Source organism: Panicum virgatum, chromosome 5N (assembly GCF_016808335.1).
Source record: "Panicum virgatum strain AP13 chromosome 5N, P.virgatum_v5, whole genome shotgun sequence".
Lineage (NCBI taxonomy): Eukaryota > Viridiplantae > Streptophyta > Magnoliopsida > Poales > Poaceae > Panicum > Panicum virgatum.
Genome location: NC_053149.1, coordinates 48634429 through 48649686, shown reverse-complemented (window position 1 = coordinate 48649686; position 15258 = coordinate 48634429). Strand labels below are relative to the sequence as shown.

The 15258-nt window shown below is 45.6% G+C and overlaps 1 protein-coding gene across 2 annotated transcripts; it reads right to left on the bottom strand.

Annotated features, from left to right (window-relative positions):
• Positions 1–2194: 2194 nt before the first annotated feature.
• LOC120675882 (wall-associated receptor kinase 5-like) lies at positions 2195–10325 on the bottom strand. Of its 2 annotated transcripts, XM_039957093.1 has the most exons (5): positions 9874–10325; positions 3805–4352; positions 3578–3712; positions 2760–3443; positions 2195–2717 (listed from the first exon to the last, which is right to left on the bottom strand). In XM_039957093.1, exons 1-5 carry the CDS (start codon positions 10308–10310, stop codon positions 2236–2238), a joined length of 2286 nt encoding a protein of 761 aa, XP_039813027.1. In that variant the 5' UTR covers positions 10311–10325; the 3' UTR covers positions 2195–2235. The 2 variants fall into 2 exon arrangements, with proteins under 2 accessions (XP_039813027.1, XP_039813026.1); XM_039957092.1 differs by having other exon boundaries at positions 2195–3443.
• Between the last annotated feature and the right edge of the window lie 4933 nt (positions 10326–15258).

The following is a 15258-nucleotide window of genomic DNA, read 5'->3' as shown; positions in this document are numbered from 1 at the left end:
GGAGCAGGCGACAGGGGAGGCGGGCGATGCGGCCTCGCCGGCTCTCCGCGCGGCCAGGGAGCCGCCGGCCAAGCAGGGGTCGGCCAAGCGTCAGGGAGCTGCCGGCCAGGGAAGAACTTGACATGTTCGCAGAAGGGTATTTTAGTCTTTTCCCGCTGCCTGGGCCACACATCTAACGGTGGAAGCTAAGAGAAGGTAGAGAAGGTAAGGGAAGTGTCAAATAGGCAACAAAATTTTAACTCGAGGACATATGGGTAAGATTTGAAGTTTCAGTGTCAAATGAGCAAACCTGATTTTTTAGTGCCAAATAAGCAAATTTCTCAAGTCTGAATAACCCCCTAAACTATAACTTGATTTAATTTACATCCTAAACTATGTCATTTAGTTCATTTTACTCCATAATATAATTTATCTTTTTATTTCTCCATACATAAGTTGAATTTTAATTTTGCAAGGTAGTAGTGGACATCACAATGCATATCCTAACCTATCAAGATAATGATAAAAAATAATGATATATTTTTCTAACATGTGCTATGGTGTGCACAATCATCATGTAAAATTTCAACTTAGAAATCAATCTATGCACGAAGAAATGAAAAGTACAAATTGTAATAGGGGTAGTTTGAACCAAAGAGCATAGTTTGGGTGGTAAAATAAACCAAACGATAATTTAGGGGGTTATCCGGATTTTGGCTATAGTTGGGAGAGTAATTTAGACTTCTTCCTCTTTATAATAACTTGGTTGAACGATTGATATATAACTTGCTAGAAGGATGCTTTTGTATCAGTCCTAGTTGAAGTAATTTTGGAGTCACATCAAATGTGTAGCTTCATTGAAAGTAGTTGACCGTAAAGTGGAAGTGCCCATGGGAGTTCATACCATGCAAGCTGCCTATCTTATGCACCAGAAGTCCTGAACACACAATTGCAACCGAACCTCATATTGTCATAAACATATAGTAATAGTATCTGCATAAGGGATAAAGGGCCTAACCAAATGCTACAAACAGTGATAAGGGTGAATATATTGTCATAAACATATAGTAATAGTATCTGCATAAGGGATAAAGGGCCTAACCAAATGCTACAAACAGTGATAAGGGTGAATGTGCAACAGGTTATTTATTGTCTTATTATTTGGCCAACAAATGAAGTCTCTACGTTCGCTCTCAAAATCTAGAAATTCCCACGTTAATCGGAGAAAAAAAAGGAAAATTAAAATTACCCGCCACTGCCATTACGAAGAAATTAGCCTAAAATACCCACATACATGTTTATAAATTACCCACCAGTGCCATTAAAATATATTTCTATTTACAAATATAAATCTATCCATCGTTTTGCATATTAAACTACATATCGTGCATCCCTGTTCTTGCCGAGGGAGGGTCCTTGACATTACTACAATAGTTTGTTGACGACATTGCTACAAAACACTACCGCACATCACAATTAACACCACAAGCTCAAAAAAATGTTAACACTACAAGCAGATCAGGAACCATGACAATATCGATCAGGCCATGATTGGTATAGTAAACTCATCATGCTTGAACATGAACATAGGTTGCTGAATTCTGAACGAAATCTTGTGCTCTGCACTATGGAGATTTGTTGACTTCCAAAAAGTAAGAAATTTGGATCGATTGTTCCCCAACAAAGACTAGGCCATGGAGGCATGGCGCCATGTAATAGACGGCAGAACTAAACATAGTAGCAACAGACGACCAAAATGATCATAAAGTAGGGAAGCTAGTAAAAGAAGAACTGAGTCAGTTGAACTGAGCAGTGGACATCATTACTACAATGGTTGGCAGGTAAGAAATATGTTGCTACTACTACTAGCAAATGGTAGTAGCTAAGATCGAGGAGATAGCTAGTCGTGACAGGATTAGGGTTGTGCGCTTGCCATGCGGCCACATCGCTGACAAAGAAAGATGTAGGTAAAAGAAGGCACCATTGCACTAGTAGCAGCAAAGCACTCTTGATTATTGAAGCAAGTAGCATGTGATGAGAAAGATTTAAATTTATGAATAATAATTAGATAAAAAATATAAGATATATTTAGAATATCAATATTAGCCGTGCAAATGCGCGGATCACCTTACTAGTTATACTGAGAAGTACATTCAGCACACCATGTATGATTTTTGCTATGAAATAATTTAAACCACAAAAGGTTTCAGAACCATGAAGATAAGCCTTTACATGACTCAACATTGTAAGAAACCACTAACGGGGATACCTTGCTGACAACAAGAACTCTTCTTCAAGACTGTACTGCCTACTTGACTCTTTGCTGCTTCTACCCTCCACCGTTGGAAAGGCCACTGCCGTTTGTTTATCCTTGGATATCTTTGTATCCACACTATGCAGTTTAACCTGCTGCAGTGATTCTTGAATGCTTTCAAGGGTCATCTCCGCCTGTCTCATGGTTGGGCGTTCCTCTGCTTTCAACTTCACACACATAGTTGCCAATGCAGCTACTTCGCTGACTTCTTTGCCTCCCTCCTCCATGACTTGTGGATCAAGTACATGAGACAAATTGCCTTGTGCGAGCAAGGAAGTAAATTGTGCAATTAGGCTATCATTTTCAGGTGATCTATACGAATATGGTTTCTTTCTAGTGAGCAACTCGATTAGAACAACACCGAAGCTGTAAACGTCACTCTTCTCGGTGAGTCTTCCTGTGTAGTAGTACATAGGATCTAGATATCCTAGTGTTCCTTGGATAGCCGTAGTAACCCCTGTTTGATCAGGTGGAATGCTCCTTGAGGCTCCAAAGTCTGACACTTTAGCTGTTAGAGAGCCATCCAAAAGAATGTTATGAGACTTTACATCCCTATGAATTATAGGAAAAGACACGGCCATGTGAATGTAGGCAAGGGCTCTGGCAGTTTCTGTTGCGATTCTCAGCCTGTGCTCCCATGGCAATGATATTGGTCCTTCAACGTGAAGATGGTCATAAAGAGTGCCATTTGAAATGAATTCATACACCAAAAGTGGCACTTCAGTCTCAAGGCAGCAGCCAAAAAGTCTTACTACGTTCCGATGGTTGATTTGGGAGAGAATGGCTACCTCGTTTATGAACTCATCAATCTCTCTCTGGATTGCCACCTTTGATTTTTTGATTGCGACGACATGCAGGTCCGATAGGATCCCCTTGTACACAATGCCGTGCCCTCCTCCACCAAGCTTGCGAGTTTTGTCAAAATTGTTTGTGGCCTTCTCCAGCTCCACCAAGGGAATGATCATTCTCTCAGCGATGTCTGCGTTTTGGGATAACAATTGTTGCAGCAAATGCCCACGGTTCTTCTTGAAGAACTTCTGCTTCAGCACTCTTTCCCTCTGATGCTTAATCCTGCGAGCCGCAAAGGTTGCACCGAGTGCCACGACCAGGAGACCTGCCCCACTGCCAACTCCAAGGCCAACACTCAACCCTGAGTAATAACGGAAAAATCTTTTCCTATCAGAGTGAGAATGACAGATTCTGTAACTGTAAACGACCAAGAAGGATTGCAGAACTGAAACAGAGGAATATGTCATGGAGCTGATCGAGTGGTTGTCTGCTCACCTAGAGAAGATTTGATACAGCCATCTTCCATGTATGGGTTACCACGAGCACCGCGCCGGCACCGGCACTCGTACGATCCAGCCGTGTTTGTACACACGCCGAAACACTTCCCCCGGAGTGCGCACTCGTTGATGTCTGATCAAGCAAACAAGAATGTCAATTCGATTATGTCATCAGCATGTCCTGCTGCAGGCAACGGACAGCGGTGCCGCGTGCCCGGTGCATACCTTGGCATCCGTCGTCACCGGCAAGGTACGGGTTGCCGTCGTACCCGTCCTTGCAGCGGCACACGTAGCCAGTTCGGTAGTTATCGGCGACGTTGTGGCAGGTGCTGTGGCTGCTGCGGCACGCACTCCTCGCCGCGTCAACGGGGCATGACGAGTTGCCGCCGCCGCTGTCCGGAGAAGTCGTCCCCGGCAGCACTATCCTGGTTGACGCAACCGCCCACTCCAGCACCACCGGCACCGCCGTCTGGAGCACACTGTTGCCCGCTGAATTGTCGAGCATGTGGGTGGCGACGCTGTCGAACCAACCCCGCTCCGCGACGCGCACCGCCATGGGCAGCCTGCCGTCGTTCTCGTGGTTCGGGTCCAGGTCCTTGAACTGCACGCTGTAGGAGGGGCGGCCGATTGGGATGGCCGTCTCGCAGCAACCGATGCCGGAGCATGTGGCCGTTCCGTTGCGGGGGTCGTTGCTTACCACGGGATCTGTCCAGGTGTCTCTGATGGAGCAGAAGGAGGAGCAGCCGGTGATGATGTTGCCGCTGTCCCCGAGCTGTTAGGACCTTTAGGATCTCTAGGAATAGATTGAGTTGGTCCTTTCTTTTCTATTGGATAAAACAGGGGTTGTTGAATACATGAACTAGAGAGAGAAGAAGGAGAGGGCAGAGACACTAACCATTGGCCGTGGAAGTAGAGGATGAAAGTCGTCAGTGTAGGTGAAGATCGTTGCTGCAGTGCAGTGCAGTGGCGACTGGCGATGAGGCGGACGGTGGTGATAGGGGTCATCCCTCAGTACAGCGCCCTTCGTGATCGGACCGATACCCGCGTAGATGAGGTCTCAGCAAAACGTTGGTTTGCGTGCCCTCCTCAATAGGGTTCTTATAGTTGTGGCGCTGACAGAAGGGGCCCACTACCTTAATGATGATTAGTGCCCCCGATCAGGGCGTGATTAGGGGAAGTTGGACTTGGTCCCTTGACCAAGTCTTGGAGATCAATCCAACATTCTCCCCCTTGATCTCAACTTTGAACTTTAAACTATTCAACTTAGACTTAACTTCTTTTCTTTTCTTTACTTGCTTTGCTTTCGGTCCTCATCTCATTGCAGATCTGTACGTAGGGCGTGCTTCGTCATGACAGTTATCACTTACCATCAGATTAACAGCCACAATGCATCTTTCTGTATTGAAACAAGACCTTAATCTTTCTTTGGGCCCTTTAGTAATCCAGAAATCGTAGGCTTCCCGTAAAACCCATGTCGACTTGGGCGGTAGGCCTTTTGGTAAGCGGATCCGCAAACACTTGTTTGATACTTTGGTGCTCCATGATTTCATATGATTCTGGATTTTCTCCTTTGCAACATATAAGCCATTGTCAATGTGTTTGGCAGCACACTTAACATGTTGCCATAGGAGTGAAAACATTCGAATGGTATATTGCTGTTGTCTACCATTATCAATTCCGGGTAATGGTTTTCTTAACCATTTTGCCTGTCCTGTAGCCTCATATAATGCTAGACTTTGGGTACATGACCCACAATATCACAACTATTTTGCTTTGGAGCTTTTCCACAATAAAACTCCAAACTCGAGTGTTAGCTACTACTGTGGGCTTCACTAAACTCGCCAAAACTTGATTCTTTTTACTCACAACCTTTTGAGAGTAAATGTTTCTTTCTTACTTAGCATGAGGCTGACAATATTTTGCAAAATTGCAAAACATTCTATAACTCCATTCCAGTGATCTATTGCTGGACTGGACTTCTGCCAAAATGTCCCGGATACTTGCACTATGTCAGGGTAAATTCTTTTGAGCACTAATTTTGCTTCCAACAGCTGAAGCACATGGAACCACTTTCTTTTGATCGATCATATAACGGTTCCTGGAATCCTGAAAATTCCAAAACTATTACCCTTGACAATAGGACAGGCGTAGGCTTACTCGCATGCATACTATATATCTTTAGAACTCTTTTCTAAGTATGCTATCTGCGAATGTCCTGATACCCTTTTTTTTTATCCCGGTGAATTTCCTTTCCCAGAGCGAATGACTCTTCACCAAGATTATTCCTATCAAAACTAGAGATCATAATAATCTTCTTTGGACTTTGGGGGAAAAGGAATTTCCCATCTTTGAACTTTGCATATTTGCAATTTGTCATCTTGAGTTTTACTTAAAACCCAAAACTTTCTTTGTACTTATAAAATTTTAGATATCACTATTTAGTGATCTGATTTCATCAGATGGTATTCCGATGTTCTTTTCTTTCCACAACAAAAGGAACCATTTGGTTATGCCATGTATATACTTTCTTGAGCAAATCTCCATCGGGAGGTATTGCTCCAACATCCATCTAATGCAATTCTAAAAGCAGTATGCCATCAATTACATTATGATTCTAAAAGAATCCTTTCATGAGACTGAATAAAATTTCTCATTATAACTTATTCTTTTCTTTGCACAAAACTTTTTGCCATAAGTTGTGCTTAGCAACTTTTCATGTTCCCTCCGGAGTCACGTTTCAATCTTGTAGACCCATTATAGCCTACTGTCTTGGCTCCATTAGAAACTTATTCCATGTCCCAAAATAAATTTAGAACTTTTAGATCTCATTATATCTTCCATGGCTTCTCGCCACGTCGATGAATGAGACAACTCTATTTATGACATTCATACAACGTCAAAACATATGTTGAGACAATTTCAGTGCTTGAATCATAGGAGTGAATATACCGTCCCACTTCTCTTCAAGTCTTAGTTCTCGGCATACTTTACTCCCCAGATTATCCCATTCTATTGTAAAGATGGAATATCTTTGCTTTTGTTTGGGTTTGACTTTACATGCCTCGCAGGATGCTTTAAGCACCTTTTCTTTTCGGTTGCTTTGAGGCTCAACTATCTTTTCTTCCTATTTGGAGCTGAAAAACTCCAGGAATTTTGCTTACTTTTATTATTGGGGTATCAATGTTATGACCGTTGTACTCCCTTCTCGGTCATATTCACTTTAATAGATCATCCTTGCTTTAATTTTGAGGAGAATTTATTTGTAAATCTTAGTCTTTCTAACTTTTCTCCCCCTACAATGTTATGACCGTTGTACTCCCTTCTCGGTCATATTCACTTTAATAGATCATTCTTGCTTTAATTTTGAGGAGAATTTCTTTGTAAATCTTAGTCTTTCTAACTTTTCTCCCCCTCGAAATATGGCACATACTTTGTTGCCATGATTTCGAAACTATTTTCAGCAATTGTGAACGAGGAGCATTTTCATTACTTGAACTTTATTCATATGACCAAGTCATACAAAATAATGGGAGTACTATTTCCTCATTCCTTTTCAAGAGCTCCTCAGAGTTCTTAATTTGTTGCACTTTCAAGAACTCATAAGTTCTTCATGTTGCTATACTTTTGCAAGTCATGCTTGCAATCTTGGTTCGCATACGACTTTCTTTTTGTCCTTCGATTCTTTTCAGGTCACTATCCAATATGCCAATATAGTAGTGCATGAGAATTGCTGGGATAACTTTAAAAGCTCCCTTAGACTTCTTTACTTTTATGTGATACTCAAGTAGCACATGAGCCGTCACAACCTTTCCTGTCATGCAGGATATAAGTGACACAAGTGCCAAAAACTTTTCCGACATGCGGTATAAAACTTCAAAGTCATTTGTAACGCATGTTTAATTCAACGTTGGTCAAATTGAACGTGCATCAAACTCATTTCAACCATTATCTTTACTGTTGAAGGACAAGATAAAAACATAATATAGTGATAAACTTTGGTCACAATGACTAAAACATGCACATATACTTTCTTTTCTGATTAAATCTTCCCGTTGGTTCCAATTTAATCAGAAAATTTAACGAATTACAATATTCGCAAAACTTTAGTGAGAGAAACGAAAAACTTTTCGAAAACAGTTGCATCTATTTTCCATATCAACTAGAAGTCAAAATGGAACAAGCACTTTTCTTTCTTAACCTCAACTATACAGCTGAGTAACCTCAAAACTTTATCTGTAGCGTTGGTTAGAATCAACTTTTGTCTGTTAATTTCTCTCTACGTGGGAAGAATTGTATGTCTTAATTTAACGTTGGTCAAAATTAAAACATACAACTTTCCTTTACTTTCAATTCTATATCACCGTTGGGCAGAAATAGAACAGATGACTAGAATAAAAATTATAATATTGTCATCATCAATTTTGGTCAGAAAATGACAACATCATAATAAATTTTAAATTTCTTTTCTCTTAAGAGCAAACTAAAGCTCAACTTAACACTTACAATGGCAAATAGTGCCAAAACATTCTTTCTTTGACATACAACAGCGGAAGCTTTTCTTAACCTTAAAATTACAGGCTCCTTTTTCCCACAGGAAAAAAACTCATCTGAGTTTATCTTTCTTTATTGCAGCGGAGAACTTTTTTTTTCTTTCATAAGCTTTTCTTTGTCTTTCTCTATTCTCTGGAAAAATGATCACTATGATGCAAAAATATCAGAGAATTAACATTGAACTTAAAATCACAATGAAATTATAATATTGTTATCATCAACGTTGGTCAGAAAATAACAATACCATAATTAACTTTAAACCAAATATCTTTCTACTCCTCTATTTAAATTTTCCCGTTGGTTCCAATTTAAATAGAGGATGAAACTTTTACTTTGCAGCGGAAACTTAACAAAATTCACTTATTCCGAAGCATTTTTGAACTCATCTACTCTCTTAAACAATTTATCTCGTTGGTTCAAAATTGAATAGAGATGATCAAAACTGTACAAAAGTCTTCAAAAAAAATGCTTCTGAAAAGGAATAAAACAATTTGCAAACTTTACTATTAAAGCGGTCCATCTTCCAATTTGGCCCGCGGCCTGCTCAGCCCGCTCGGCTCCCCACTTTCCCTTGTGTACGCGGCCCAGAGGCCCAGTCGCCGCAGCAAGGCCCAGCAGCTGGCACCGCCCCCCTGGGCCGGCAGCCCAGCTCGTTGCTCGCGGCTCCTCCCCGCCGTCCTCGCGGGAGCAAAACCCGCCGCCCGGTTGGCCCTAAACCCTAGCAGCCATTTCTCCTCCTCCCTATCCAAAACTGCGGCGGCGCCGCCGGTAGCTCTTGCCGACGCTCACGACCCGAGATCCATGAGCCCCTTTCTCTAATCTCTCTCCCTGAGCACACTGAGCGGCGGTCGGAGGAGATGGCGCCGCCGCGGGCCCCCTTGCCGGCGTGCGCGCTAGCCGTGGCGAGCGCGCCGCCGTCGAGCGGCTCCGGGACTGCGCCTTGGGCCCCGAGTGCGCGCGTCGAGAAGATCCTTCCTCTAGCGCAGTGGCTCGCGTCTTTCCCGCGCGGTGGCGGCCGTGCGCCGTGCGGGCCGGCACCTCTCGTAGATCTGCAGCGCAGTGCTGGAGCTCCGGTGAGCCGGCGGCTCGTGGGTCTTCCCATGCGGCTCCGTCCGGCGGTGGAGGTGAGTCCCGCCAGCCTCGATCCCCTAGGGTTAGGGTCCTTTCTGTGATTCTCTCTCAATTTGATTAGAAATCGAAATTTCTTTCTTTCCTTTCTGTGATTCTTTTGATCCTTGGTCGGGTCCATTCCCAAATCGATCTACTCGATAGATCGGCTCTTGATACCAATGTTAGGACCTTTAGGATCTCTAGGAATAGATTGAGGTGGTACTTTCTTTTCTATTGGATAAAACAGGGGTTGTTGAATACATGAACTAGAGAGAGAAGAAGGAGAGGGCAGAGACACTAACCATTGGCCGTGGAAGTAGAGGATGAAAGTCGTCAGTGTAGGTGAAGATCGTTGCTGCAGTGCAGTGCAGTGGCGACCGGCGATGAGGCGGACGGTGGTGATAGGGGTCATCCCTCAGTACAGCGCCCTTCGTGATCGGACCGATACCCGCGTAGATGAGGTCTCAGCAAAACGTTGGTTTGCGTGCCCTCCTCAATAGGGTTCTTATAGTTGTGGCGCTGACAGAAGGGGCCCACTACCTTAATGATGATTAGTGCCCCCGATCAGGGCGTGATTAGGGGAAGTTGGACTTGGTCCCTTGACCAAGTCTTGGAGATCAATCCAACACGAGCAGCGTCCCCTGGACGTTGCACCCGGTCACAACGAACTGGTTGTGCTGCTCGGAGAGGATGTACGTGCTGTCGTTGCTGCCGGAGCCGAGGCCGCGCCACGTGCCGCTGCCCTCAGGCCCAGGGCCGACGTAGTTGCTGATGTTCACGGCGCCGGCGACGTCCATGGCGCGCACCGTGGAGTTGACGAGCGAGATCTCCACGATCTCGAGGGTGCCGTCGTCGCCCAGAAGCAGCCTCGGCGGGTGCCGCGTTTGATCGCAGGTGAGGTTGAAGCCAGGGAGGGAGCAGCCGGCGCGGATGCCGAATGGGTAGGGCACGGTCACGTTGCCGCAGGTGTCCGGGATCGGGCAGCCGGGCGCCGGGCCGGCACCTCCGAGCTGAGCATCCGCCGAGGAGAGCTGCAGCATCAGCAGCAGCGCTGCAGCCAGAATTATCATGACAAGCTGTCTTCTATCCTTAGGCTTAGCTAATCAAAGAGTAGTGGATCCGAGTTGCATGTCAATCAATAAGTAGTCTCGAGACACCTTCCCTCACCTCACCTGCTGACCATATATATATATTATTATATTAAGCGCGTGGCGTGGGCTTGACTGGCTCCTAGCTTTGCTCTGACTGTCCGCGACGCGTTGTGTTTTGTTGACCGTTTCTGGCGATGTATAGCTTTGCTCTTCTAGATTGCTCGATCACATGGAAGCACTAGTGTTTGGCGCGTGTCCATGCGCGCGGTCAACCATAAAGTTTCGAAGGCGATTATAGTAAAAGCAAAACGAGGAAAATAGTGGTTGGTATATTACAACTGCAAGTTTAAGTTTACAGCACGCAATGCCTGCCTAGGCCTTTGCATTCACTGCTCGCGCTCTCGGCCCCAAACTCCGCATCCCTCCTGCTCGAGGCCCAGCACGGCTTCACCGCACGGCCCCTTTGTGTGTTGTTGACGAGCAGAACATGGCGTGCAGGGCTGGGACTCATGTTGTGCACGTAAGAAAGGAGATGGGGTTGCCTACCAGGTCCCACGAGTTATTATATAGCAAGAAAAAGAGAGGAAGGAACAGGAAAGGAGGAAGCAAACAACTTCGTGTCGGGACTAGAGTAACCGAGCAAATTCTGAGAGCATAGCCGAAACGGTTTCCGGTGGGGGTCAAACACCAAAAGGCGCTGACGGTGCAAGTAGCCGAAGCAGACGGCGACGACAAACATCGTATCACCGGGACACACCGAAATCGAGATAAGTCTCTATTTTGAGCATGATTTGACCAAGGTGAAAAGATTAGAGAATCAGTAACTCATCAATGGGTCGCTCGGAATATATTTTTAGACTTAAATTAAATATAAAAAAGTCTAGATAAATTCTTTAATCCATGAAAAATATATCTAGAAAATCCCAAAAATTCCAAGAAAATCATGGAGATAGTTTGGGACACAGTGAGTCCAAATAAAATACTTGAATCTCATGAAAAGATGTTCATCCTGTATTGATGCCAATTAAGTCTTGCTCTAATGGTTCTTGCATCTTGTCTCAGGGAAAGAGTAAACGGCATTGGGGATGACCTTGAGAAACCAAGTGCGGATTACTACATAAGATTGCATGTATGTGAGCAACCAGCACATGCATCAGTAACAGATGCTCTGAACAAGCCACTCTCAAGTTCTCGTAACTTTCTGAAGAGCGAAAGCATCAGTGCTTCCCAGTGCGTTGTCATCAAACAAAAACGAGACAACGATGTAAGTGGAATAACAAAGTCCTATTTATTTATGTATTGTCTATCAAGATTACCAAGATGGTACCTGGTAGTTGCTAATTTCTAACTAATACAATATGGAAGGGGAGTTAAAAACTGTCTATACGCAGGTGCAGGGGAACTCAAAATGAGCTACTGTTGATTGTAAGATAGAGGAGTACTCTCTACTTTCCTAAATCATCTTAATATGTAAATACCGGGGTGTGTTTTTTCACTCATATTGTTAAGCATAACCAGTTAACTATTGCCAAAATCAGCAATGCTGATCAGCTGCAACATTTAAAACTCGACCTGCGAGGGGCAAGCCGCCCCCTGAGTATTAATGTAAAAAAAAAAGATCACTCACACGGGCCGAGAAAATCTCCGAACTCCTGCCCCACTCTTACATAGGGGTTGCATGATATTACTGTGGCCAAGCAACGTATACTACCACAAGATCCATGGCTGAACTACAGTCTAATGGCTCCTAGAGTTCAGAAATCTGCTTGAATCTTGTTGGCACTAATCGAATGCTCTAAATAATTCACATGATAAATGGTGTATCCATCTCGTACTTTGCAGGAGGAATCTATATCTGAGTATACGAACGACGCAGTTGATGGTGTGCCACGGAGGATTGCGCAACTCAAAACCTGACAACCTTGAGGTACAGGCAAAGGCAAGACCAATTTGTACATTGACATGTCATAGGGGAACTTCAGAAGGCGGATGCTATGATTTTTAAGATTTAGTAGCCACAATTTCTTTTTGATGATTGTGTCCTGTTGTAATGTTTTCCCCCTTCATCCTTCTCTCTTGGAGCTAGATATATTTGACACAAGTAAGATTAGCCAGTAACTGATCGCAGGTTTGTAATGATTCTCGATACATATTGGTAGCAAATACTATACACTGAACTGAACATATACATGAATCGCACCTGCTTTCATTGGCAGGTGAGAAATTCGAGAACCTCGATCGAAGACTCATGAACCATGTATGCCTGTTTCATTTCGTACATTGGGAACGTATTAATAATGGTGCCTTTCCTGATGTTTTTAGCCCCCTTCAGTAATCAGTACGGCCAATCCCCAGGTGTTGAGAAGTGGCGTTGCTCACGTGCGACGCACAGTACTGGGGAGCGTGGAGCACACATGCTTGCAGTGCAGGCAAAGAACTATCAGCATCATCATTGTGCTAAGAGCACATGCACTCGATACGCATGCATGTTTCCAATTTCCATCCTCGACCAGGAAAGCCTGCATCCATATTCATGCAACACGCTGTGCCCTTTTTGACCAATGAGGAGCGTGCCCGGTAGTAGAAGACTGGCCAAGTAGCTTGAGAGTGTTGGAGATTCCCATTCCGGTGAGGAGAATATATGTGGTGAAGCGGCACATTTTTGAACCGCCTGAGTCCTGATTCCCGAACAGGCAGTGCACGCGCAAAAGGAGTTCAAATTCAACCACCGTCGACTGATTCACTAATTCATCAAATTCAAATTGAGCTCCACTCCAACCATATAAAGTCGAGTTGCTCCAGGCCTCCAGGATGAAGTGTTTTAGGTTGAGCTGATTAATGTGGGTGGAGTGGATTAGTCCCAAACAGAAGTCAATGTCAGGTACTGAAATGGCCCTACAGCTGAAATCTAGGAAGGCACACATTATCCAATCCAACTCGATCTAGATTAACACGTGGTCTAGAGATAAGTGCACCGATCATGGACCCACGTAATCCAGACAGGGTTGCACACGTCCAGCAACAATTTCAGCGACTTACAGTGACCTACCCACAGCTACCATGATTGGACCTGATACACAATGATCAACATGTGCCCCTACGAGTGTCTTTGCTACGTGCTCTCTCCTTACGCTGGTGTGCAAATGATTTCTGAAGGTACACCTAGCCATCCCACTGCACCTACATATCATCTACTAGCTAGATTGAAGGCGTGCAAGTCCTCAAATTCAGTAGCGTGTTGGGAAAAAAACGAAACGCATCGAGCAGGGGGGGCACCCCACCACCACCAGTGACCAGCCGCTAGCTATCGATCAGCATGCATGCGTGCAGAACAGAACTGTTGGCCACGATCTCGCCGTGCTTTCCTCCTCTCCTTTTTGACTGGAAACAGTGGCGGAAAGGTCACTTTGGCCGCAGCTCTGCTCAAAGAACAACCGAAAATCAGATTGCCTTGGGTGTCCGCGTGCAAGTACTGACGGTTTTTCACGGGTCCTGCAAATGCAAAAGATACGTGCACCTCCTTTCGCCGACATTATATTTTGCTCTTCTTCTACTGAGGATGTACTAGGGTAGAGTAAAGAGTGTGAACGTTAAAAGTTCCTGAAACAGGCATCCAGCAACGTTCATTTCTTCCCTTTTCCGTTGAAGAAAAGGCTACCCGTGCCATGCAGATGCAGCAATGCTGCATGCTTCTTCACCAAGCGTCCCCCGTCCTGTCCTACGGATAAGAGCATGCCAAGACCGGTCATCTTGGGCATCAGTCGAGACGAGAGACCGGACTGAACTCCATAATTGTCGACAGGATGAGAGAAGGGGGCGAAGCCGTACGTGGCCGGTTACATCCATCTATCAGAGAGGATGGTGTGTTGGTGTGCATGCAGCACTCCGGGCGCCCGGGCAGGGCATTCATCACTCTAGTGGGGGGGCAAGTGCAACCGGGCAAGCGCATGCATGCATGCAGATGCAGACGCGTTGGTGATGGGGTGTTGGTGACTTGGTGTACCCTCGCGGCATGCCTCAGCATGCAGCAGGAGGCAGGCAGGCATTATTGTGCACGCAGGCAAGCACAAGCAGGATCCAGCACTACTTCATGCAGAGCAACAAGCAGCGTGGAAGGGGGAGGTCGCCAGGCAGGTGCAGGGGCAAGGGTTCAGAGCAGAGACCACTGCACGCAGGCGCATGCAGGCGGCCATCAGAGGGATCGAGCGTGCTGCAACTGCAATTTCTCTTGCCTTGCAAGCCGAGATGATGGCAATGGCATGGTGGGAGTGGACTGGCCGCCTGACTACTGAGTGCGTACAGAAACCGCAAGCAGCAGCGCGAGAACACATGCATGGACGGGCACTGCGAGAGCCCTGCTGCAGGCGGAGCTCGGCAGCGCCTGGGCTGGGCCTGGCTGATCGGGGGAGAGAGAGCCGGCCGGCCGGCCGACCACCACGGGCAGAGCCACTGAGCCGGCACTACTTGTGCTCGCGCCATTGGTAGCTGCGCCGGTATCGCCGAGGCCCCGCCTTTCCTCTCCATGAGTCCATGTAGGGTATGTACGATACGTTAGTCGTACGTGGCTATGCGCGCGTGCGACGCAATCCCAACCCAATGATGCCTGCTACTGCTAGGAATAGTGCGCTTGCCCATGCGGGCCATGCTGTCCACTGATGAGTGTACTGCTTTTGCTGCATGCTATACAGCGGATACTATTTACGGTGCGCCATGTCCTACCCTTTTTGGGAGACTTGTGGGCATTTGAGCTGTCACGTCGCCTGGACGGAACGATGGCGGTCATGGGTCTCGTAGACGCATACGTACGGCTTTGCAACAGTGCCACTATATTGCTGACCAATAAACGGGTGGCCGAAAGCGTGTATAACAGCCAGTCACGTAGTAGGCCGGCCGTATCATGCTTTAGCTTCGACTGGCTTCGCAGAGT

Excerpts from the sequence above, each read along its gene's own strand:
- LOC120675882 (XM_039957092.1), bottom strand. The coding sequence starts at position 10,310 with ATGATAATTCTGGCTGCAGCGCTGCTGCTGATGCTGCAGCTCTCCTCG. Across the intron at positions 4,353-9,873 it reads TGCAACGTCCAGGGGACGCT|GCTCGGGGACAGCGGCAACA; the intron begins GCTCGTGTTGGA and ends AAGGTCCTAACA. Across the intron at positions 3,444-3,577 it reads CTGTATCAAATCTTCTCTAG|GGTTGAGTGTTGGCCTTGGA; the intron begins GTGAGCAGACAA and ends GTTATTACTCAG.